This window comes from Rana temporaria, chromosome 7, assembly GCF_905171775.1.
Source record: "Rana temporaria chromosome 7, aRanTem1.1, whole genome shotgun sequence".
Taxonomy (NCBI): Eukaryota; Metazoa; Chordata; class Amphibia; order Anura; family Ranidae; genus Rana; species Rana temporaria.
The window spans coordinates 134,755,251-134,781,248 of NC_053495.1; the positions used below are offsets into that span (position 1 = coordinate 134,755,251).

General features: G+C 42.2%; 1 protein-coding gene across 1 annotated transcript in view; it reads right to left on the reverse strand.

Annotated features, from left to right (window-relative positions):
- The window catches only part of PLPPR5 (phospholipid phosphatase related 5), a 348,637-nt gene that overhangs the window by 172,132 nt on the left and 150,507 nt on the right, over nt 1-25,998 (reverse strand). Inside the window, exon 3 of the mRNA XM_040359985.1 lies at nt 8,005-8,255. Within this exon, the coding sequence (XP_040215919.1) occupies nt 8,005-8,255 (251 nt within the window). The remainder of the gene's footprint in view (nt 1-8,004; nt 8,256-25,998) is intronic.

Here is a 25,998-nt window from a genome sequence, read left to right on the forward strand (position 1 = left end):
ATGGATCCTACACACGGTCGGAATTTCCGACAACAAGCTCCCATCGAACATTTGTTGTCGGAAATTCCTTCAGACCGTTCTCATCGGATGGACTGATCGTGTGTACGAGGCTTTAGTGTTCCTTGGGCCAAGAGTTGGTGTTTTCCATTGGAAGCAAAAAGAAACAAAGAACACCTGTACTAATCTAAAAAGGATCAAGAACGTGAAGACGCAATCTGAGGTGTTCTTCGATCCAGCCTAACAAGTACAAAATATTAAGGTGTATGTTAAGTCTAAAAATTTGTATATTTGTTTTGTATATATAGGAAATGGTTAAAACTGCACAAACATGCTCCTATAAGTCCCTCTCTTTTCATCTCCTGTAAAAAATAAAAAATAAAACAGTATAGGAGACCTTGTGTGAAGGTAATGAAGTAAGTGTTGTCATTAAAAAGTAGGGGGAGGGGTGGCTATGACAGTCTGACTTTGGCAAGGCTTGAAATTTAAATAAGTGCATGTTTCAACTGCCTGTAATGAAGAAAGTGTGTCCCCTCTTGCTCCTTCACAAAAGGAGAGCTAAGAGATGCAATTCTTTATTTATACATTCCTCCTTCAAAAACCTTGATGTTGGTCATCATGATGTATTGGAGGTGGTGAAAAAAGCTTTGAGGTTGTTGCGATTATAAGGAACAGCTTATATAGAATGTATACTGTATACATTTTCTCTTAATGACCAAATATGAGGTAAGTGTGTTAAGTTGTTATACTAAGCGACTTTAATAGTCTCAAGTTGAAAATCTGCAATATGCTGTTAGGTTAGCTCTTGTTTTATACATCTTTTATGAAGCTGCATTTATTTGTAAAAAGCTGCTCTGCACATTGTAGCATACATTGCACAAATGCTAACACGGTGACGATGGAAGCTAATATTTTTGGCGCCAATTTACTGTGAAAAAAGGTGTTAGAATAAGCTTGAAACACTGACTACAACGTTGTGTATCAGCAGGTGATTACCTAGCTCAACAGAATTTTTTTATACTATGGCATTCATAAAATCCCTGTATAATATGCACTTCTTCGCTTCAAATCTGCTTCTTCTTTCATCTTGCTCACAAGTATTTATTAAACACCTGAGGCTGTTAGTAATGCTTTAGAACTGTAACTCAACATGGTAATGAACCATATTCCCAGTCACATACATCTCACACTGCCACTGTGCTGGATGATTACATGAATGGAAGATGGAAAATTACAAACACATCTATGTGATATGTATACCGTATTTATCGCGGTATAACGCGCTCCCGCGTATACCGCGCACCCCCAAAGTTGACCCGAATCCTGTGTAAAAAATTTTTTTTGTGGTTTTTGTACTTACAGTTTTGGTGTCTTGCGCGGCGTCCATCGGCGGCCTTGTCGGGTCCAACATTCGTCTGCGGCTTCGGGTGTCCTCTTCGGCGGGTCCGGCGTCCTTCTGTGGCTTCGGGTGTCCTTCTGCGGCTTTGGGTGTCCTTCTGCGGCGGGTCCGGTGTCCTCTTCGGCGGGTCCGGTGTCCTCTTCGGCGGGTCCGGTGTCCTCTTTGGCGGGTCCGGCATCCTTCTGCGGTGTCCTCGCGTCCTCCCTGCTCGTTTCCCGCGCCAAGTTTTGAATACTGCGCCGACATATACAGAGCGCAGTACACTCATGTATTGTCGGCAATGCTCGGCTACCCGTGCTGACGTCCTGTATGTCCAGAACGTGAGCGCGGAAGGAGCCGAGACTGCCCGACTATACCCGAGTGTACTGCGCTCGGTATATGTCGGAGCAGTATTCAAAACTCGGCGCGGGAAAGCGGGTATCGGCGTATACTGCGCACCCACGATTTTGCCCTGATTTTCAGGGAAAAAAAGTGCGCGGTATACGCCGATAAATACGGTAAGTGTTCCTGAGATATAAGCCCTGTACACACGGCCCAGAATCTCGTCAGTAAAAAAACGGCTGAGTGTACAGACACTCCATTCAAAAGAACCGCCGTTCTTTTGAATGGCACGAAAGCGGTGACGTCATCGATTACGATGAGCATGCGCCTCCATCTTGCTACACCCTACCTATGCCTTGGAAGCTACCGGGCATGCATCAAAGTAATTTTGAGCATGTGCGGGTGTCCATGGAGAGGTCAGTATACACACGCTCGGGTTTCTCGGCAGGTAAAAAAGTGCCGAGAATCATCACAAGACGATAGAGAACAGGTTCTCTATTTTTCTCGTCTAGATTCTGGGCAGTTTTCTTGATGAGAAACCTCAAAGCCTCGTACACACACACGGTTTACTCGGCCGAGAAAACCGAGCTCGTGTACGAGGCTTTAGAGGTAGATTTGCTGCTGCTCCCTGTCATCTGGAGCAGTGATCACTGTCATGTCACTTGTAGCCCAGCATCCCCACAGTTAGAATCACTCCCTAGGACACACTTAACCCCTTCACCACCCCCTATTGTTTAACCCCTTCCCTGCCAGTGTCATTTACACAGTAATCAGTGCATTTTTATAGCACTGAACGCTGTATAAATGACAATGGTCCCCAGGGCTAGACTGGGACAGAAATTTGGCCCTGGACTTCATCCAGACTGGCCCACTTTGACAGGTCTCTCCCATGGCGGCCTGACAACTCCCGCACCCCCCCTCCCCCTTCACTAGCCACTAGCCGTTCTACTTTATTAGAGTAGAACGGCTGGTACTGGTACTCTTATAGGCAGTACCAGTTGGGAAGCTAGACATTATTTCACCCGGGGCAAAGAATCAGTTCGGTGCCCCCCTTATGGGACAAGATTAGGTAGAAGTGAGAAACTCCCAGGCCATAGCTGTTGAGTCAGCTGTCTGTCCCCTCCCCCCATGCTTCTCTGTCGTCCCCCTGCTCCTCTGGTCCTTCTCCTGCTTCTTTGTTCCCCTCAGGTGAGCGCTTCCTGACCAGGTGAAATTTCAGCTTTCGGCACTGCATCAATTTAACTGACAATTGCGCGGTCGTGCGACGTGGCTCCCAAACAAAATTGACGTCCTTTTTTCCCCTTTACAAATAGAGCTTTCTTTTGGTGGTATTTGATCGCCTCTGCGCTTTTTATTTTTTGCGCTATAAACAAAAATAGAGCGACAATTTTGAAAAAAAAAACAATATTTTTTACTTGTTGCTGTAATAAATAGCCCAATTTTTTTTAATACATCAGTCTAGGCGATATGTATTCTTCTACATATTTTTGGTAAAAAAAATAAAATAAAAAAAATCGCAAGAAGCGTCTGGTTTGCGCAAAAGTTATTGCGCTTACAAAATAGGGGACAGAATTATTATTATTTTTTATTATTTTTTTTTTACTACTAATGGCGGCGATCAGCATTTTTTTCGTGACTGCGACATTATGGCGGACAGATCGGACACTTTTGACACATTTTTGGCGCCATGCACATTTATACAGCGATCAGTACTATAAATATGCACTAATTACTGTATAAATGTGACTGGCATTGAAGGGGTTAACACTAGGGGGTGAGGAAGGGGTTAAATGTGTACCCTGAATTGTGTTCTAACTGTGGGGGAAGGGGGGTGACTGGGGGAGGTGACCGATCTATGTCCTTATGTACAAGGGGCACAGATCGGTCTCCTCTCTCCCCTGACAGGACGTGGAGCTCTGTGTTTACACACAGAGCTCCACGTTTTGTCCCTGTAGCCGCCGATCCCGAGTGCTTGGCGGACATTACGGCCGCCAGGCACTCGCATCAGCATCTCAGCGATGCGGCGAGCACGCGCACGCCACCACCGGACGCGCGCTCGCCCGCGCCGCTGACTGCGCGCGCAGGCCGTGAAAACGCGACCAGTTAGAGAATTAGAACCACCCCGCAGCCGTATAAAGTCGTACGGACGTCAGGTAGTGGTTAAGGTATGTTGCTTTACTAATAGGAATCACTCAACTCTTAAATTACTAACAAAGTCAGATTGAAAAAAGACACACTGGGGTTGATTTACTAAAACTGGAGAGAGCAAAATCGGATGCAGCTCTGCATAGAAACCAATCAGTTTCCATTTTTTTTTTGTCCAAGCTTAATTGAACAAGCTAAAGTTAGAAGCTGATTGGCTACTAGCTTCTCCAGATTTTGTACTCCAGTCCAGTTTCAGAAAACCAAACCCATTGAACTCATATTGACACTTCACAAATTTGCATATTATGCAGGGGCTATGCCTATTTTCTTTATATTAATCCAATTTTAGTCTACATGCTGATGAAGCAAGCAAATGGCTTGCAAAGTTATCAGATAATTTGTGGAAGGAAATGGTGCGCCCCCACCTTTGAAATCCGCTATTATTTATTAGTGCCTTTAGGCAAACCATCCATCTCTACGTACTTCCACGGCATGAGGTAAATAGACATTTATCCCTTTCCCCTTTTCCAAAGCAGCAGTGCTTGGTACTTGAAGTGACCTATAACGAGGTCCAAGCTCATGAGAGTATGCCTAAGCAAATGCTGACTTTTGGATAGTCCATCCTTGCTTAGAAACATACCAAATTAAAAATTCTGGTAATGTATGTTTAGTATCTAGGTGAAGTCTTAAGCCCTGTGCACACGATCGGTCCATCCGATGAGAACGGTCTGATGGACCGTTTTCATCGGTTAACCGATGAAGCTAACTGATGGTCAGTCATGCCTACACACCATCGTTTAAAAAACTGATCGTGTCAAAACGCGGTGACGTAAAACACAACGACGTGCTGAAAAAAATGAAGTTCAATGCTTCCAAGCATGCGTTGACTTGATTCTGAGCATGCGTGGATTTTTAACCTTACGTAAATGGCGTATCTTTACTGCGACGGGCACACGTACGTTCGTGAATCGGCGTATCTAGGCATTTACATATTCTACGCCGAACTCAGCGGAAGCGCCACCTAGCGGCCAGCCTAAATATTGCACCCTAAGATACGACGGCGCAGGCTGTCGTATCTTAGCTAGGTTTAAGTGTATCTCAGTTTAAGAATACACTTAAACTTACGACGGCGCAGATTCAGAGTTACGTCTGCGTATCTACTGATACGCCGGCGTAACTCTCTCTGAATCTGGCCATTTATCTAGAATACATGTTCACTTTGAGAATATTTTTATGATTTGACCCTTTCGCTATGTGAACTTCATGCTCAAACTTTACATTAGGGCATGAGATTTCAAAATAATAGAGGACTATAGCTATGGTTCTTATGATTGGATTGGTATGTATGTTTCATTGAATGTGTCCTCTGCTTGTATTTTTTTTAACAAAAGGCAACAAGCAGAAGAGACTTGTTTGGGCTAAAGAACACAAGGAATGGACATTAGACCAGTGGAAATCTGTGCTTTGGTCTGATGAGTCCAAACTTGAGATCTTTGGTTCCAACCCCCGTGTCTTTGTGCGACGCAGAAAAGGTGAACGGATGGACTCTACATGCCTGGTTCCCACCGTGAAGCATGGAGGAGGAGGTGTGATGGTGTGGGGGTGCTTTGCTGGTGACACTGTTGGGGATTTATTCAAAATTGAAGGCATACTGAACCAGCATGGCTACCACAGCATCTTGCAGCGGCATGCTATTCCATCCAGTTTGCGTTTAGTTGGACCATCATTTATTTTTCAACAGGACAATGACCCCAAACACACCTCCAGGCTGTGTAAGGGCTATTTGACCAAGAAGGAGAGTGATGGGGTGCTGCGCCAGGTGACTACCTCTTGAAGCTCATCAAGAGAATGCCAGGAGTGTGCAAAGCAGTAATCAAAGCAAAGGGTGGCTACTTTTAAGAACCTAGAATATGAAATATATTTTCAGTTGTTACACACTTTTTTATGTATAATTTCCACATGTGTTAATTCATAGTTTTGATGCCTTCAGTGTGAATCTACAATTTTCATAGTCATGAAAATAAAGAAAACTCTTTGAATGAGAAGGTGTGTCCAAACTTTTGGTCTGTACTGTATATGCATCAACACACATACAGTTTCTTCGAAATGTATTTATACCCCTTAAAATTTTCCAGTCAAAAACGTAAATGTATTTTATTGGGATTTTATGTGATAGACCAACACAAATTGGCACATAATTGTGAAGTGGAAGGAAAATGATAAATGGTTATATTTCTTTTTTACAAATAAATATCTGAAAAGTGTGGCATGCATTTGTATTCAGCTCCCTTTACTCTAATACCCCCAACTAAAATCTAGTGGAACCAACTGCCGTCAGAAGTCACCTAATTAGTAAATATAGTCCACCTGTGTGTAATTTAATCTCAGTTCAAATACAACTGTTCTGTGAAGCCCTCAGAGGTTGGTTAGAGAACCTTGGTGAACAAACAGCAGGCCAAGGAACACACCAGACAGGTCAGGTATAAAGTTTTGGAGACGTTTAAATCAGGTTATAAAAAAATCTCCCAAGCTTGAACATTTAAAGGCACACTGTTCAATCCATCATCTGAAAATGGAAAGAGTATGGCACAACTGCCAACCTAGTAAGATATGGCCATCCACCTGAACAGACAGGTCGGGCAAGGAGAGCATTAATAAGAAAAGCAGCCAAGAGGCCCATGATAACTCTGGGGGAGCTGCAGAGATCCACAGCTCAGGTGGGAGAATCTGTCCACAGGAAAACTAATAGTCATTGTGCACTCCACAAATCTGGCATTTATGGGAGAGTGGCAATAAGAAAGCCATTGTTGAAATAAAGCTATTAGAAGTCCCATTTGCAGTTTGTGAGAAGCCATGTGGGGGACACAGCAAACCTGTGGAAGAAGGTACTCAGAGTAAAAGCAAAACGCTGTGTATTGCGGAAAACTAACACTGCACATCACCCTGAACACACCATTCCCATCGTGAAGCATGGTGGTGCCAGCATCATGTTGTGGGGATGCTTTTCTTCAGCAGGGACAGGGAAGTTGGTCAGAGTTGATGGGAAGATGGATGTAGCCAAATACAGGGCAATCTCAGAAAAAAATACTGTTAGAGTCTGCAAAAGACTTGCGACTGGGACGGAGGTTCACCTTCCAGCAGGACAACGACCCTAAACATACAGTCAGAGCTAGAATGGAATGGTTTAAATCAAAGCATATTCATGTGTTAGAATGGCCCAGTCATTCACATTTACAGACCTAAATACAATTGAGAATCTGTAAAGCCTCGTACACACGACCGAGAAACTCGACAGGCGAAACACATAGTTTTGCTCGTCTAGTTCCTTGTTAGGCTGTTCAGGATCTCGGCGAGCCAAATTTCCCCATTGCCTTAGAAGAAAAAGAAGACATGCTTTCTTTTTAGCTCGACGAGATCCTCGACAGTTTCAACGTCGAAAGGTGTACACACGACCGGTTTCCTCGGCCAAAAAAAAAAAAAAACAGCAAGTTTCTTGCTAGTTTCTGCCGAGAAACTCGGTCGTGTGTACGAGGCCTAACAAGACTTGAAAATTGCTGTTCACAGATGCTCTCCATCAAATCTGACAGCGCTTCAGCTATTTTGCAAAGAAGAATGGGCAAAAAATGCATATATACAACAAATACGTTTTGAATTTAATTTTCAGACAGCGCACTATTTTTTTTTACAATTATTTTGGATTCCAGTACTCCAGGGATTTTTTAGTCCAGCAGTCCCTATATTTTAGAGGCTGAGCGCAACCTTCAGTAATAAATACACAATTATTAAACATAAACTGCACACTTTAAACTACACTCTGGCAGATTATACCCTAAAGATCCTACAGAACCTGACACATCTGAGATTTCCTAGTTCCCTGCTGTGTGCTGGGGTTCCTTCCAGCAGCCTCTACATCACTACAGGAGCTTGTTTTGTCATGGGGCTGGCGGGACCAGAAAATTGATTTCTCTAAATGTGTCAGTTTTTCTTGAAGATTCACTTTAAAGCAAGTACCCTTTCTATATCTTGAATTAAGTACTATTCTTTGTAAGTTATCCTTATTGACTATATTAAATAATGTGATTCAAGACCTCAGAACTACAGCAGAACTACAAAAATGTAAGTGAAAGTCAAAAGATACTCACAGCCAAGTACATTGCTCCATATACACTGAGAGCTGCTTCTTTGGATGGAAATGTTCTCCTTGCCTTGATAACAAGGTCTGGATTTCCAGTACAAGCATTGGCATCAGTGATAAACTGTGTAAGTTGGTTGCAACCAAGTGCTGTGTAGTTCGGTTTGCAAATTGTAAGAAAATGTGGAGCCAAGTTTCCTGTCACAACTTGTCCAGCATTTACAAATATGTCTGTAGCAAATAATCCAAAAGTATAAATTCCTGAAAAACAAATATATACAGCATTGATTTAGTATGTAAATTGTACAGAGTGGAATTTTGGATTAGAATACCAGCAAGAAATTACAATGGAATATACTGTATATACAGGCAGTGTTAAAGCCCATATCCAGCCAGAATGTTTGTTTTATGTAGAACTCTGTCTGGTTTATATTGCTGTATGTGTCTGCACTGAGGAGATTCCCCGCCACTTTATGTCCCAGTGACAAAAGCAGGACATTGAATAGGATTTAGTGAATGGCCTCTTGCACGCTATGCTTTTAGCCCTGTGCATGAGGCTCCGGCATTTAGCTGCAGCTAGAGGGCACCGGTGTACCAACCAGCCCCACTGCTGGCAGTCTTTCAAACTCTATGATTTTAGTTGGATGGGGCTGGGCTCAGCAACTAGGCAACTCCACTTAGCTTAGCAGTACTTCCATTTATTGCAGTGTTCGCCCCGAGACTGAGAAAAAAAAGGAGAATGGGGCGCTTCTGTCAAAAGTTCTTCCAATGAGCTGTATCAGGGTTTTATCATGGTGATAGTATATGACAATTGTAATAGCACTGGAGCATCACTTCAGAGAGTACAGTAGACACAACTTTGGTACAAGACAAAATCAGCAAGAAGAAGGCAATATTGCCAAAGGTTTAATGCATATATGGGTAAAAACACTTACAAGATCCAGTATAATAATAGGCACATCATTATAGTTTTCCAAACTCCTGGCTCCTATCGCAACCTCCACGAGGCTAAGGCGATCAGCAGGTGCAGAGGGATGGGAGAGAGTTGTGTGCCTGGCCTCTGGAACCAAGATGGAATGCACATGAGCCATGTGGAATGCACGTCAAGCTGGGAGCAGTAACACATTTTGGAGCATGAGCAATAACTCCTTCATCAGACCCATCATTATACTGGATCTTGTAAGTGTTTTTAACCATATACATGTATGTATTACACCTTTAGAAATACTGCGCTTAGAAGTGCCTTCTACTTGCTCTTTATGTCTTATGGCCCAGAGACTAATGGCCAGAACGCATACTGCTTACTCTTTGGCCATGGGTTCTTGGGCGCATACTGCTACTAGGTTTAGTCAGCATGTTCTCTAAAAAGTCCATCGGGAATCCTGGGGGTGGGGGGGAAATGGTGGGTCGGCAAAACTGCGGTGATAGCTTTAGCCAGGAATCCCGGCCATGTGTATGCTCCACTGCAGTGTTTCCCATAGAGAAACTGCAAGGAAAAGACAGCCGGGAATCGCGGCAGGAAAAAAAGAGAGATTTCTAATTTTTCCTGCTGCAATTCCCGGCGGTTTTCCTGTCGGGAAAACTGCCATGGAGCATACACATGGACAGTTTTCCTGGCCAAAAGCTGTTATGGCAGTTTTCTCGACGGGAAAACTGGTCGTGTGTACGAGGCATAAGTTTGCCTTTAATCTGGATATGATCTAATTTGTACTTTTAATGCTGAACTCCCAGCAAACAGTTTAAGTTTTACTAAACCCAGGAGCCTGTGTTTACTATATCTGGTCTCCTACAGTACACAGAACATGGAAATACAATATAAACTGTCAAATACCCTTTCTCATCAGCAGTATATAGCAGTCTTGTGACTTCTATCAGTTTCTGGCTGAGCACTGGTTAAAGCTTGTAGGAGGAGTTTTTATTCTTCTCTGACAGTCCTATGAGGCTGTATGACTCCTGACTCTATGTCTGGACAGTGCTGATTGGCCCTGTGCTAACCACATTCCATACATTGCTCAGTTATACACATCTCTGCCACACAGCACAGTCCTGTCTGGAAGGGCAGGTGGTGTGATTTTTCTTTGGTGCAGTGCAGTAACACAAGCAGGTCTTGTCTTTCCCCAGCCTGGATTGGAAAGTGAAAGGAGAACCAGCAGACTTTGTCACTTTTCTCCTTGCATTGTAGCATAATTGACTGGGTGTTTATGATTCTTCTTTTCTCCCAGACTGAGCTCCGCTGTACAGGTACTAACACTGCTGGCAATAAAAAATACATTTATTGATCTAATAAATAACAAAGTCATATTTTTTACCAATGTATTTTATGATTACAGAGCTGCCTTAAAGAATATGTTCACCTTTGTAAAATAAATAATAAATGCACATCTTTTTACTAGGAGCCTGCAAAGGATTGCACCGATTATCAGAAGATTGAGGGTGCACACAGGGTTCTTGCAGACTGTCAGGCCGCGTACACCCGGTCGGTCCAAACCGATGAAAACTGCCTGAAGTCCAGTTTCCTCGGTCCAAACCGACCATGTGTACGCCCCATCGGTCTGTTGTCCTTCGGACAAAAATTAGAGAACTTGCATTAAAATCAAACCGATGGACGGCTGACCATCGGTCAAAACCGATGGTTAGTACACAAAAGCATCGGTCAAAACCCGCGCATGCTCAGAATCAAGTCGACGCATGCTTGGAAGCATTGAACTACATTTTTTTTAGCACGTCGTGTGTTTTTCGTCACCGCATTTTGACCTGATCGGTTTTTCAACTGATGGTGTGTACGCACATCAGACCATCGGTCTGCTTCAGCGGTGAACCGATGAAAACGGTCCGTCAGACCATTCTCATCGGATGGACCGGTCGTGTGTACGCGGCCTCAGTGTAAGCTGTTTGCAATTACACACTGACAGGCAGTTTCAATGAACTACCTAGAGCACTCAACATTACCCTGACAGTTCATTGGGAACTACAAGCCAACAGCCGCAAAGGCTGCCAGTCTTTGTAGTTCTCGCATTCACAAACCTCTGGGAATGAATGATACGGTCGAGTGGGCAACATTTTTTTTTAAATTGTGACAGCGAGTGCGGGGAGAATACCTCCCACTTGCTGTCACAATGGGGGATCGAGGGGGTGCGGGAGGTTGCTTCAACAGTAACATGTTATATGTTACACCCTGAATGCAGGTGTCAGGCCCCGTACACACGCCTGAGAAACTCCACGGGCAAAACACATAGTTTTGCTCGTCGAGTTCCTTGTGAAGCCGCCGAGGATCTCGGCGAGCCAACTTTTCCCATTGACTAACGAGGAAATAGAGAACATGTTCTCTTTTTGGCCCCACGAGATCCTCGTCGGTTTCCTCGGCGAAAAGTGTACACACGACCGGTTTTCTCGGCAGAATATGTCTCCCATCGAGTTTCTGGCTAAATTCTGCCGAGAAACTCGGTCGTGTGTACGGGGCCTAACAGGTAACATTACAAAAAGTGAATGTATCCTCTAATTTGCGTTTTTGTATATCTTCCTAGAGTTTAGTTGTATTGCATTATACATAACAACAAAAACAAAAAAAGGTTCCTGGTGTTCAATTGTCCTAATAAAAAAAATTACCCTCAGCAAATTTGCCCTAGCTCTTTTGAATTACACATTTTTTTTTATTAAACCAGTGTTCTCATAGATTGCTTTGTGGTTATGCCTACACAGACTAGAAAAAACGCACAGGGATATTAAGCTGTAGCAGTGCAGAATCTATATTATTATCGTTTGTTAAATTATTTAAAGAAGCTATTAATTGCTGTAAAATGAGTGCTAAATTGGTATTTAGAAGCCTGTACATAAGTTTATAATTTCATGGAACGCTAAGTTTTAAGAATAATTAACATCTACTAATTGGCACCTCAAATTAACAGAATAATTAGAATAAAACCTGGGTTGAAATATGGCCTGCCTTCATTAGAAAAAATTAATTAATAAATTAACTTTTTTCAGTTGTTATCCAATTGTAATGAAACCACCTGAGGCTTGCAATTTTTTTTTAAATAGAATGTTTGATTAATGAATAATACAAGATGAATATATGAATAATACATAAGGTATGTTATGGATATCGTCACATTGAATACAGCAAGACTTCCATATATAACATTCTGAGGGAATTGTTCATTCAGATCTTCATCAGGTAGTCACAGATGATGATGTACAGAAATGTATTTTCACATTCAATAAAAAGGATGTTCACGCTTTAGATATTCAAATGTACTTGCTTCTGAGATTTTAAGCTATAGGGTGTAACTATGGTTGGATTAGCAAATTGAAAAGGGTCAAAGCAGTGATTCCTATGAGCTGCATTGATGGCTTCACTCTGCTTTTCTAAGTACATAATGTACACCCGCTTACCCCACGTGTTCATATAGAGTCTATATTATAGTTTTTTTTTAATAATCATGTTTATGCTATTACATGGGGCTGTGATAAATTAAGTGCAGCACCATTATTTCTTGAGGGGATTCCAAAGTCTACAGTTGATCTTTTACTGAGATCTTTCCATAGCTACCTTCTCAGGTATATGTGTTTCAATCATCAACCCTTTTTTTTGACCACAAGTCATTGTTGCCTAGATACCCTGGCTAAATCTCTGCTCTAATTTATCTCAAAGGTGTTCTATCGGGTTGAAGTCAGGACTCTGTGCAGGCCAGTCATGTTCCTCCACCCCAAACTCGCTCATCCATGTCTTTATAGACCTTGCTTTGTGCACTGGTGCGCGGTCATGTTTGAACAGGTAGGGGCCATCCTTAAACACAAAGTTAGGAGCATGAAATTGTCCAAAATGTCTTCATATGCTGACACCTTAAGAATTCCCTTCACTGGAAGCCCACCCAATGAAAAACAACCCCACACCATAATTCCCCCTCTACCAAATCATTTGGACCAGTGCACAAAGCAAGGTCCATAAAGACATGGATGATCGAGTTTGGGGTGGGGGAACTTCACTGGCCTGACCTCAATCCAATAGAACACCTTTGGGATGAATTTGAGCGGAGACTGCGAGCCAGGCCTTCTCGCCCAACAATCAGTACCTGACCTCACAATTGCTCTTCTGGAAGAATAGTCAAACATTCCCATAGACACAATCCAATATTGAACCCTACGGACTAATGGGATGCCATCAAAGTTCATATGCTTGCAAAGTCAGGCGACCCAATAATTTTGCCAATATAGTATGTGTGTGTGTGTATATATATATATATATATGGAAAACAATAAGTGCAGCGCTAAAGTTGATATTGAGTGGAAAAATGTTGCCAAAATCACATATCATTGGAAGTGAGAACAACAGAGGACTGTGAGGAATGTGAATGGGAATTCACTCAGCATGGGGGCAATGCTTGTAATGAGTCCATGTGTGTATAACCTAACAGGTGAATGGAAACACCGACCAGGTGCAATGAACAATGAAAAGTTCAATGAACAAATGGAAACAGTTCATAGGTATGCTTCCCAGTGGAAGGATAAAACACTTCAAACGTAATGCTGGTTCAGATAAAGAAAGTAGCAGTCATGGCTTGTCTGTAGCAATCTTCAGAAAATCATATAAAGAGGGTGGATACTCTTACCAGCTAAGGTGGACTTGCATGTTAGTACTAACATCAAGTCGGATACAGCATGGTGGTCACAGCGGACCCTGGGCTCTGTACGGATGGATCTGTGGGATGGTCTCTCCAACTGGAACGATGGAACCGATCTTTTCAGATACCTCTCTCAGGAACAGAAACCCAAATGGACAGGGCCGATGACTCATGGATCAACACAGCATGTGTGGAAAGGAAAAAAAAAATGCTCCAATGGTGCAGGTCAAAAAAAACCGTGAAGGCTTTATTTGTAAAAAAATTAAACAATAAAATCACGTGAATAGTTATAAAAGGCAGTATGGGGTACTAAGCATGTTACCCGACGCGTTTCCGCTCTAAGCCATCAACAGGGGCATGTATCTGTACCCCCACACTGCTAAATTTATATGTACCAAACAATCCAAAGCTCCTCCCCAGGGAGGGAGGAGACAGGAAGTTAAACAATCATGGTAATGCATGGCATAAGCTGATGCGTATTTTACATATGCAAAACATGTCATACAAGTATACATCATAAAACCATTAAATAAAAATGCACATATGTAGCACAAAAATATAAAAAATGACTTGCAGAGGGTAAAATTTGACTTATACCAACTATTTGTGTAGCAAACCGTTTATCACAGTATATGTTAAAACATGTCAATGCTGAGTGTCCAACTGGAAGCTGCAATCCGCCGCCAGCCATAACACATCACCCCTTCTGGAAGAAGCACACACTCTCCAGCACCAGCATGTATAAAAAAACGCACAGAAGCCCAGAACTTGAGCTAACACAATACACAGCTCCTGGAAATCAATCCGGAGCGTGTATCAGTGTACAGGGGACACCCTACGTGATTGGAGGACAACGGAGAAGGCTAGGGGGCGGGGCCGGTGACGCGAACCGATAAACATCCAATCGCTGTCATCAGCCACAGCCGCGCCCCCAGGTCAGGTCCGTATACTGAAGACTAATGGAGGGGGAGGGCCCCAAATCGCAACCTATTAACAGAGAGGATCGTCGAGAGAGTGTGTGCTTCTTCCAGAAGGGGTGATGTGTTATGGCTGGCGGCGGATTGCAGCTTCCAGTTGGACACTCAGCATTGACATGTTTTAACATATACTGTGATAAACGGTTTGCTACACAAATAGTTGGTATAAGTCAAATTTTACCCTCTGCAAGTCATTTTTTATATTTTTGTGCTACATATGTGCATTTTTATTTAATGGTTTTATGATGTATACTTGTATGACATGTTTTGCATATGTAAAATACGCATCAGCTTATGCCATGCATTACCATGATTGTTTAACTTCCTGTCTCCTCCCTCCCTGGGGAGGAGCTTTGGATTGTTTGGTACATATAAATTTAGCAGTGTGGGGGTACAGATACATGCCCCTGTTGATGGCTTAGAGCCGAAACGCGTCGGGTAACATGCTTAGTACCCCATACTGCCTTTTATAACTATTCACGTGATTTTATTGTTTAATTTTTTTACAAATAAAGCCTTCACGGTTTTTTTTGACCTGCACCATTGGAGCATTTTTTTTTTTCCTTTCCACACATGCTGTGTTGATCCATGAGTCATCGGCCCTGTCCATTTGGGTTTCTGTTCCTGAGAGAGGTATCTGAAAAGATCGGTTCCATCGTTCCAGTTGGAGAGACCATCCCACAGATCCATCCGTACAGAGCCCAGGGTCCGCTGTGACCACCATGCTGTATCCGACTTGATGTTAGTACTAACATGCAAGTCCACCTTAGCTGGTAAGAGTATCCACCCTCTTTATATGATTTTCTGAAGATTGCTACAGACAAGCCATGACTGCTACTTTCTTTATCTGAACCAGCATTACGTTTGAAGTGTTTTATCCTTCCACTGGGAAGCATACCTATGAACTGTTTCCATTTGTTCATTGAACTTTTCATTGTTCATTGCACCTGGTCGGTGTTTCCATTCACCTGTTAGGTTATACACACATGGACTCATTACAAGCATTGCCCCCATGCTGAGTGAATTCCCATTCACATTCCTCACAGTCCTCTGTTGTTCTCACTTCCAATGATATGTGATTTTGGCAACATTTTTCCACTCAATATCAACTTTAGCGCTGCACTTATTGTTTTCTGTTTATACTTGACTTTGTTTGTTTGTGTGCTGGCTGCTACATGGTCTAAATTTCTCTAACTAGCGCAATTTTTTTCCCCACATTTTTTTTATATATATATATATATATATATATATACACACACCCAAATAATAAAGCACACTTTTTGATAGCAATGGATGCAGAACTTTCTGCATGTATTAATCAGCAGTGCAGATTATTTCATTCATGTTGTAGATGGGGGAGTCCATTGATTTCTCGTATTCAATGCATGAGGCTGAATGGGAGAAATCTAAACATATATGGCTGGTTTTAGATGTACTAGAGTTTTAAATAATGAAGTTTAGGAGACAAAGGTAGTCCAGTAGTCCAGTCCAGGGGCAAGGCTTAATATGCCATCAGGTGAACATGTTCATAGAATCTCAGAAGGCTAATCTTTCAAATGCAACAATACAATAAAAGCCCAGGCTAAGATTACCAACATAGCTTATGGTGTCAACTACTGCAGTTAGTTCTCAATACACTCCTATGACGAAGGCACTATAGTGAACTGGGACAATAAAATGTGGCTTATTCCTGCTGTGTTAGAGGTTAGAGTGCCACCTACAAGGGTTTCCAAGAACTCTAGACTACAAACCAAAATCCTGCCCCTTTCCAATCAGAAAGAAAACATTTTTGGGTAGACCTCCTTTTGCATATAGGGGTTAATTTACTAAAGCTGGAGTGCAAAATCCGGGGCAGGGTCCAGTTTTTTTGTCAAAGCTTAATTGAACAAGCTGAAGTTAGAATCTGATTGGCTGCCATGCAGCGCTGCACTAGATTTTGCACTCTGCAGTTTTAGTAAATCAACCCCATAGTATTGATAAGTAACAATACACGTTTTCAACAGTAAATATCTTTGCTGTGCTTACTGTAGTTTTATTTTGTAACATGTAGCTATGGTTGCAATTTTTCTGGTGGGAAAAAATCCAGTAATTATTATATGCAAGTTCAGCACTATTAGAACTGAATGACTCAAAATGTAATTTAAACTTTATTTCCGTAGTCTATTAGATTAGTAGAACTGGAGTACACATGCTTTTTTTAAATCAAATAAACATCTTTTTAAAGATCCAATTAAAACAGGTTTACATTTTCAATTAAGAATCATTTGGAATTCTAAAAGTTATAGCTTACTAGAATTTATTTGAAATATATTATAACACTGATGACTTCCTTTTAAAAAGAAGAATATACAAACTTTTCACATGGTGCATAAGACGATGAAATTGTATACATCAAGAGAAATCTTCAGTGCACTGGAGCTGCTGGAACTTGTACTATTGATGGATGTGGTAATGGATGTAAACACGATTTACAGCAAGTATCCAAAGAAAATCAAAAGCCACCAGACTAATGTCTGGCAAGTCCCAACAGGTCATAACAAGCCCAAAAGAATCCACGTAGACAAAGAGGATGTCATTAAAAGTTGAGTAAGTAACCCCCAAATACTTTTGGGACTTTAAAGGCAACTCAGAAAGAATTAACTTATATTATATACAACATAAAACCTTCATTATTACATCTGTATGTAGCACTACCCCCAAAAGAGCTGCTGAGTAATTTTGGGTCGCACGTTACCTCTATCTTCTCGCTGTCCAAGGTGAAGTGAGAGTCTGAAGAATTCCAATGTCCACACAGTACACTTCTTTCTCTGGGATTTATTTGTAGAACTTAGTAGAAAAGAAGTTGGAGGGGTGGAAGGGTAAGTAGGTAGGTTCAGGTGTATAGTCACAAATAGGAAACATTCCTGCTTCCAGCATACAGTTCTCTAGCCAGAGTGGGTTTTGCTCACCCGGATAGGTCCCTCTCACTGGCCTAGCAGCCGGGATGGTGCACGGAAAAAAGTACAGTCTCTGCCACAGACCTTCCTTTATGAGGAGACACTTTTGGTCCAGAATCCCCTGCCACAGGATTCAGCACCCGGATCTCTCCAGATTAACTTTAGTGGAACTTTAGACCCAACAGGCGACACTGTCAAGCCTCTCGGTGCACGGTGCATCCTTCAATGAAGTTTCCAGGCCTTCTCCCAAGATACCAGCCTCTTGCATGGTCCTCTCCGGGATAGGCCTTCCCCTGGCTTCCTTCATCAAGTGGCTTCCTCACGCAGGACGGACAGCACAGGATCACCTGTGAAAAGGGCAGGCCCCAGTCTGACTACTGGGCCTCCCAGGCGAAGCCGCAACCCCGGACCAACGTGGTCCCGGAGCCAGGATTCGGGAACACGCAACCCCAGGCCAGGCGGGCCATGAGACGCGAACAACGGACCCCACGCCAATGGCGTCTGCTCCTTAAGTACCCCACCCCAGCATGCACAGCGGAGCGACCACTCCCACCGACTCGCCGCCGAGGGGGACACCCAATACACCTTGACCTTGCTGCTGCCACCCTTGGCCTGGGGTGGTAATGACACCAAAAGAGACAAAAAGAGAAAAACGGAGGGCGCACCGACCTAGTGTGATACTGATTGGTGGATTTTATTAAAATAGTAAAAACAAATCATAATACTCACAAAGGGAGTGTTAAAAACAGGCCTTGAGTAACAATGCAGCAAAGAACCAACACCATCGGCATAACACGATATTGTTTCGATCCGTGACCGTGGCTAGGGCTGACGCGTTTCAGGGGAGAACCCCTTTCCTCAGAGCTTAGTGGTCTGCAGTGCTTCCTCACCAAGGGACTTGTCTCAATAAATACTAACTTTAGGTAAGTGGAAAAAACACCCCTCCCATAAAGAAGGAGGTGCATAGCCAGGAACCCACCCACATGTCCACGACCTATCCCTTCCCCTCTCTCCATGTCTATATCCAGCCATCAGTAGTGTAAATACACCATCCAGAATGCACTAGACATAGCAATGTATACAGGAATAAAAATACAAATAAATACCACAATATGACAACAATATATACACCACAATATGACTGGCCTTTTCAATAGGAGCACTCAGCAAGTTGCTGCCTCCAGGTACATGGTTACATCCAATCTGTAAGGTGCCAAAGTATAGTGGAGCGTCTCAGCGTCAGCACTTCCAATAAGGGGCTATATGCATGCCCACATGTGCCACACGAGCCCCACTTGCAGTGCTATGCCTACCTTTCCTATACGAGGTGGCCTGAAGTGGCTGCTGGAACGCACGCCCAACGTGAAGGAAGCCCGGTGCGTTCCAGCCGGGTCTGTGTTTCACTGCGCATGCGCGTGACGTCATCAACGCCGCGCGCGGCGCATATACGATGACAATGCGCTCCAGCCTGTAGAGCCAGCAGACTGGAGCGTCTCATTCCCTGCTAGATGGCACGTTCCCATAGGGGAGAGTTAGACCGTTGCCATCTAGTGGTGGAAGGTCAATGCTACCACTCAGTGTCGCCTCTATGCAGCAGGGTGTCATCACTGGATGACCACCCACCAAAAGGAAGGGAGGAGGGGGGGAGAGGAGGAATTTTGGGGGGAAGTATATTACGTGGAGCGAGCCACCAGCCTTGTGCAAGTATAAAATTGCACACCCATTGCATAAAAGAAATATATTTATATATATTAAAATCTAACTTTTAAAATGGACACATAATACATAATTTATAAAGAATTGATTATTGATTATTAGAATCCAGTTAAAAATGAAACACCATTTAATCCAGTTAAAAACCACATAATTTCAAATGATAATAATAGTGTTACCTATGGTCATATGCCCAGCCTTAATGGTATGGATACACACTCACAGAGGTCCCAGGTGATGGCAATTGAGTTTCACCTTTTCTTCAAACACTTTTCCAAAAAATACCGGAGCGCAGGAGATTTGTCTTTGTCGTGGTAATGACACCCCCAGGCGAACAATGGTGGAACTCCCAGCACAGCCATGGCTGGAACAGAGGCCAAATTTGTCATTAATCGCACTAGTCTGAACCAAATGACAGCTCAGACCCCACTAAATTTAGAGCAACGCCTGTTCAACAGGAGAAGGCCACTACATGTATTAAAGTGTATTACATAATCAGTACAAATGATAAAAACCAAGTCATCAATGGTAAGCAGCTGACTTGTTGTAGGGTAGGCACATATTAGTGACACTGTCTTCTCTATATACAGTACCTGCCACATTTCAGGAAGGGTTCAATCATTTCTTCAGAGGTGTTAAGAGAAGGTCACACAATTTGAGTTCTATAACAGAGCATAACCATCATCAGAACAAGACAAGGAAATAACATCATGGAGGTACAGATTCATTACTTTTGGGAGTTACTCTCTTGTTTTCCTGAAATTAGGTACGTTAGGCTTTCTCTGGTGGTTCATTTTCTTTATTGAAAAAAAACATGTGTAAGCCTAGGTTCACACTGCTGCGAATTCAAAATCGCGGTAACATGCGCGATTTTACCGCGATTTCGCGGCCGCGATTTTGCCGCGATTTTGCTGCGATTTGACATGTCAAATCGCATCTCAAATCGTTCCAAATCGTACCCAGTGTGAACCAGGGCTAAATGTCACTTACATTGAGGATGAAAACGACAACTCCACAGACCAGTGCTGATGAAGGGAAGAACCATCTGTGCTGCCTGTAGCCACTAGGAAAGCAGAAGATTAATCAACTCCAGCCACGGTGGACCAAAAATAGCGTAACTGGAAGTGACGCTGTGAGGCTCCTAATCGGAGCACTGCACACTGAAGATCAACCTGGCATGGCACAAACAGTCATGGTCTCCACGGCAATGTTTTGAGGTTCTGCCTCTTTATCAAGTCTGAAGACCGGGACAAAGACAGCACACATAAATACTGATTTACATGAAAATGATAGCCAATTAAAAACAAGGAAAAATAATAAGTAGGCAGCATGGATGGAACCTCACTCCACTACAATAACAACTTAACCCCTACATAAATTGTCCACTCTAGGAAGTCCTGCATAAAACTATTTATGAAATAAACATATAAAATTACACTTCTGGTGATGTCACTTCCGGTTATGTTATTTCCAGTCTGCTGTGGCTAGAGTTGATCAAGTGTGAGTGTGAATTCACAATCTAGCACACCATTTACACTCCCTTTCCAGCTGGCATATCCATGTATTCATCCATTTTCTGTTTTCCTAGCGGAAAAAGGCAGCAAAAGTGGTTCTTCCCTTCATCAGCTCTGGAACCAGGGAGACTGTGGAGTTTTCTTTTCCTTCCTGAATCTAAGTGGCATTTACACATTTTTTTTCAATAAAGATAACTTTTACCAACATTCTCTTTGTCTACACTCTTTGACACTCATCCATTACCACAATGTATTATACATCATTAGTACAAGTTCCAGCAGCTGAGTGTGCTCAAGATTCAATTTCCAGGACTCCTTGGCATATGTTCGTGGCAAATACAACTAAGTTGGCCCTTCATGCATTTGTTGTCTTTTCCTTTACCAGCATTATTGGACAATTTAGGATTGCAGAGACAGTTTCTTTCTCACCTTAATTTATTGCATGCATTTGTTTATTCCATGCATTCGTTTGGTGCCATTCAGTGGTTGTTTTTATCATAGTAGACCATGATAGCCAAAAATAAATTAGCTCATGGAATGAGAAGTTAGCAAATTTTTGTGGTGTGGTTGCACTCGATCTTAGAAAATACAGTATTTACAGCCATTTGGAAAATTACCACTTGCCGACCGGGCCATAGACAAATGAAGTCCTGATCAGCAAATCGAATACCAGGGTTATGACTGCAGCAATATGCCATAACCCCAGTATTGTTTTTTCAGCTGGCTATTCTCTACAAGACAAAAGCGGTATGAGTGGCAAATTCACCACTGGATCACTTATAAAAGCGGCGGGAGCCCCCCTCCCACAGCCTCCCACCTACCGATCGGTGAAGCCCAGGACCCACCTGGTGGTGCTGGTGGCTTGCAATAGAGATGAGTGAAGGCAAGATGGCCTCTGCTCATCTCTATGGGCTTGGAGGTCCGAAGCAACGTCATGACTTCACTTCCAGTTCCTCCAGCTTTCTTTTTGTTAAAGCAAAAGATCAACATTTTTTTTGATCTTTTGCTTTTAAAGGTAGAGGAGAGATTTGGGATCTCATAGACCCCAGATCTTAGCATCTCTCTATAAAGAGGACCTGTCATGCTTGCAATAGCAATTAAAGTGATAACAAATAAAATTAAATTAAAGGGACAGTGTAAAAAAAAAATGGAATAAAAATAAAAATAATAATGATAAAAAAATTGATAGCGCCCCTGTTCCCCATGCCCGCATGCAGTGGTGAACTCAAATGTAGGTCATGCCCACTCATGTAAACGGTGTTCAACCCTGCTGTGATGTTCAATAGCCTTGAACATCACAGCAAGAGCAATAATGCTAGCACTAGATCCCCTCTAGAACTCTAAACTGAAAACTTATAGCATATGTTGGGTATCTATTTACTCAGTGCAACATCATCTTTTTTTTTTTCCAAAACAACTGTGCTTGAAAAAACGCAAAACCCATGTGACATAAAAAATGTCAGCAACCAACATTTTATTTTCTAAGACCTCTGTTAATGAAAAATATATAGGGGCAGATCCTCGTACAGCGGCGCATTTATGCGCCGGGCGTAGCGTATCTAAGATACACTACGCCGCCGTAACTTACTTTTTTTATTCAAATCCAGAAAGAATCCGCGCCGTAAGTTACGGCGGCGTAGTGTATCTTTTGCCGGCGTAATGGCGCAGAATTCAAATGGATGTAATGGGGGCATGTTTTATGTAAATACGTCCTGATCCGACATAAACAACATTTCTTTTAACTGCGCATGCGCCGTCCGTGGGGGTATCCCAGTGCGCATGCTCGAAATTAACCCGGAACAAGCCAATGCTTCCGACGGTGACGTCATTCTACGCAAATCCCTATTCGCGAACGACTTACGCAAACGACGTAGAAATTTCAAATTTCGACGCGGGAAGGACGGCCATACTTAACATTGAGTACGCCTCATAACAGCAGCTTTAACTATACGCCGGAAAAAGCCGAACGCAAATGATGTAAAAAAATGCGCCGGCCGGACGTACGTTCGTGGATCGCCGTAACTAGCTAATTTGCATACTCGACGCGAAATTCGGCGGAAACGCCACCTAGCGGCCGCCGAAAAATTGCAGCTTAGATCCGACGGCGTACTAAGACGTACGCCTGTCGGATCTAGCCGAGATGCTGTCTTATCTTGTTTTGTGGATACAAAACAAAGATATGACGCGCAAAATTTGAAATTACGTGGCGTATCAAGATACGCCGGCGTAATACCTTTGTGGATCTGCCCCATAACGTTTGGGGTTCTAAGTAATTTTCTAGCAAAAAAAAACACTAATTTCTATGTACAGTACAGTATATGAGAAAAATGGCAGAATTGGTCTGGTAGGCAAGTGATTAAAGAGGGGGTTCACCCTATAATTTTTTTTTTCTCTAGCATTAAATTAAGCATAGTAGCGCGAGCTACAGTATGCCTTTATTTATTTTTTTTGCCCCGTACTCACTGTTTAATCCTATAGTGAAGATTCCGACTCCCCGCAGGGAATGGGCGTTCCTATCCAGAGGGAAGATGATTGAAGGCCGGCTCTGGCACGTCACGCTTCTCCGGAAATAGCCGAAATAGGACTTGGCTCTTCACAGCGCCTGCGCATAGTCTGTGCTCAGGCGCCGTATAGCGCCATGAAGAGCCGAGACCTACTCCGGCTATCTTCGGGGAGCGTGACGTGCCATAGCCGGCCGTCAATCATTTTCCCTCTGGATAGGAATGCCCATTCCCCGCGGGGAGTCGGAATCTTCACTATAGGATTAAACAGTGAGTACGGGGGAAAAAAATAAAATAAAGGCATACTGTAGCTCGCGCTACTATGCTGAATTTAATGCTATAATATTTTTTACTGTGGGTGAACCACCGCTTTAAGTGAGCCCCATGAAAATAATTGACTTTTTCAAAGTATTTGAACAGGAAATATTAGTTTTTTATTTAAACAGTGATATAATTTACAACATAACAAAACACAGATTATTTCCTTTCACTTATTTATTTAACGAAAATATAAATAGATTTCATTGTGTATTATGGAAAAAGTAAGTATACCCTTAGCATTATTTCCTTTAGCATAAATATTTTTTTGTAGGCATTTTGTATACATTAACAATTCCTGACATTTACATTTTTGACCACTTATCCATGCAAACTTTCTTCAGTTTCAAGATTTTTTGGGGGTTTCCCTTATCATTTTTCCGCCTGTTTCACAATTCTCCTCCAACAAAATATTAATGGTAAGCAAATAAAGGCTTTGAGTAGGACAGTCCACAGCTATCCATTTCTTCTTTTTCTTTTCAAATGTTTTTATTGTATTTTTCAAAGTCCATTTCTTCTTTTTATGAGCCATTCATTCGTGAATTTGTTAGTGTTCTTCAGATCATTATTGCGTTGAAAGACCCATTTCCATTTCAGGATTAAATTTGGCACAGCTCGCCTCATATCTTCATCAAGCACACCTTGATAGGACGCAGAACAGATAGTTGATTTGATGATTTCAACCTTCTGAATACCTAAATGAACAAAGCGACCAAAAAAACATAATATTTCCACCACCATTCTTCACAGTTACAGTATTATGGGGTTCTTTCCTTAAATGTTGTCTTTGGTTTGTGACAAACATGTCTACTGTTACTGTGATCAAATAGTAGATCTTCAATTAATCAGTCTTCAGCATGTTGCTCCAGAAGGCCTGTAATCTTGCTGTAATGTTCTTTTTGAATAGCAAAGGCATTTTCTTAATACACCTTTAATGCAGGTTAAAAGTTAATCTTTTTCTGAACACAGATGCATGCACTTTTACCCCTACTGTCGCAAGAGTTATTTGAACACCTAAAAATTAAAACTGAGGATACTTGTAGACTTCTTTTAGCATCAAATGGTAAAATGAATTTGCTAGGACAGACGGTCTTAAAAAAAAATATCAGCCCTTTGAAATCTCTGCAATTTTAATATTATTTTACTCACAGTGGAATAATTGATTTCAAATCATCAGGAAACCTTTCCAAATCCATTGCTAGACTTGTAGGCATCCATAACTTTTTTCAGAGGGAATTACAGAACTCTATTGATCTTGGTATGATGACACGACACACACCAATAGTAGAGAGAACACAAAACCCTAGATATTTGAAAACTATCACTAGGATAATAAAATCTTGTTAAACTCCAAAGATATTCTGTGCATATAGCTGCTGTCACCAATAAAATCAAAGCAGAGAAAGTCAAATAAAATAAACATTTTCTGTCATTGCTGACTGTAGCTTCATCCCCAAGACCTAAAAATATGGGTGACCCCATTTGGAAAGCTACAGTTAGCACTCAGTCCAATCACCTTTCTATTCTGCAACTCTGTCTCCTGTCTGTAAACGCCATTCATGAAATTTGACCTGGGCACATATATCTGTAGTGTTTACTTATCTCTCTCCAAAGCGATCCCTGATGAAGTCACGAGACGGTGACGCAACGCCGTAGGACAAAGAACCGCGTGATACAGGCAACCAACCAGAGGCCAGCAGACTGTATCCGGCTAGCTATACGCCGCGTTCGATACTGGGCGGCTAGTTCAAACTGTACCGCACCTGTATGAAATAAATAAGTTTCAATTTACCTGGACGTGCTTCACCATTATTTGGCACCCTTTCTTCCCACTGAGCCCTACCTGCACACACCCACGGATTGGAGGACATTGCATCCGAGGACCATCCATCCTACCAGGATATCGGTGGAGTACATTTGAAACGGGGGACTGGTGACGCTGAAGCGGCAGGAGAAGACAGCATTTGCCCTCTATGTGAACAAACCACTGGATGAAGGTAAGGGCATTGTGAGGCTGCTGCTGGATTCATACACCTGACATAGAAGACCCATTTCCCATCCTTTCCCATCTAGTTCAGCTATATTACTTTCAGTGACTTGTGCAGTTGCACATTCCATATTGTATCTGCTATAACATTGATTATTTGTTCTTTTTTATCCATTTCTTCCTTTTATCCATTTTTTCCTTGTTTTCCACCGGCTTTTTTCCTCATAGATGGTATTGTCACTATATAATTTGATTTTGCAGTCCATTTGTCTTTATCACCTTGTGGGGTGATTTGCTGTTGTAGCCAATCAGAAGACTGCACGGCTTATTGAATACTAGGCTTGCACTGATATTATATATATATATATATATATATATATATATATATATATATATATATATATATATATATATATATATATATATTTTTGTTGTTT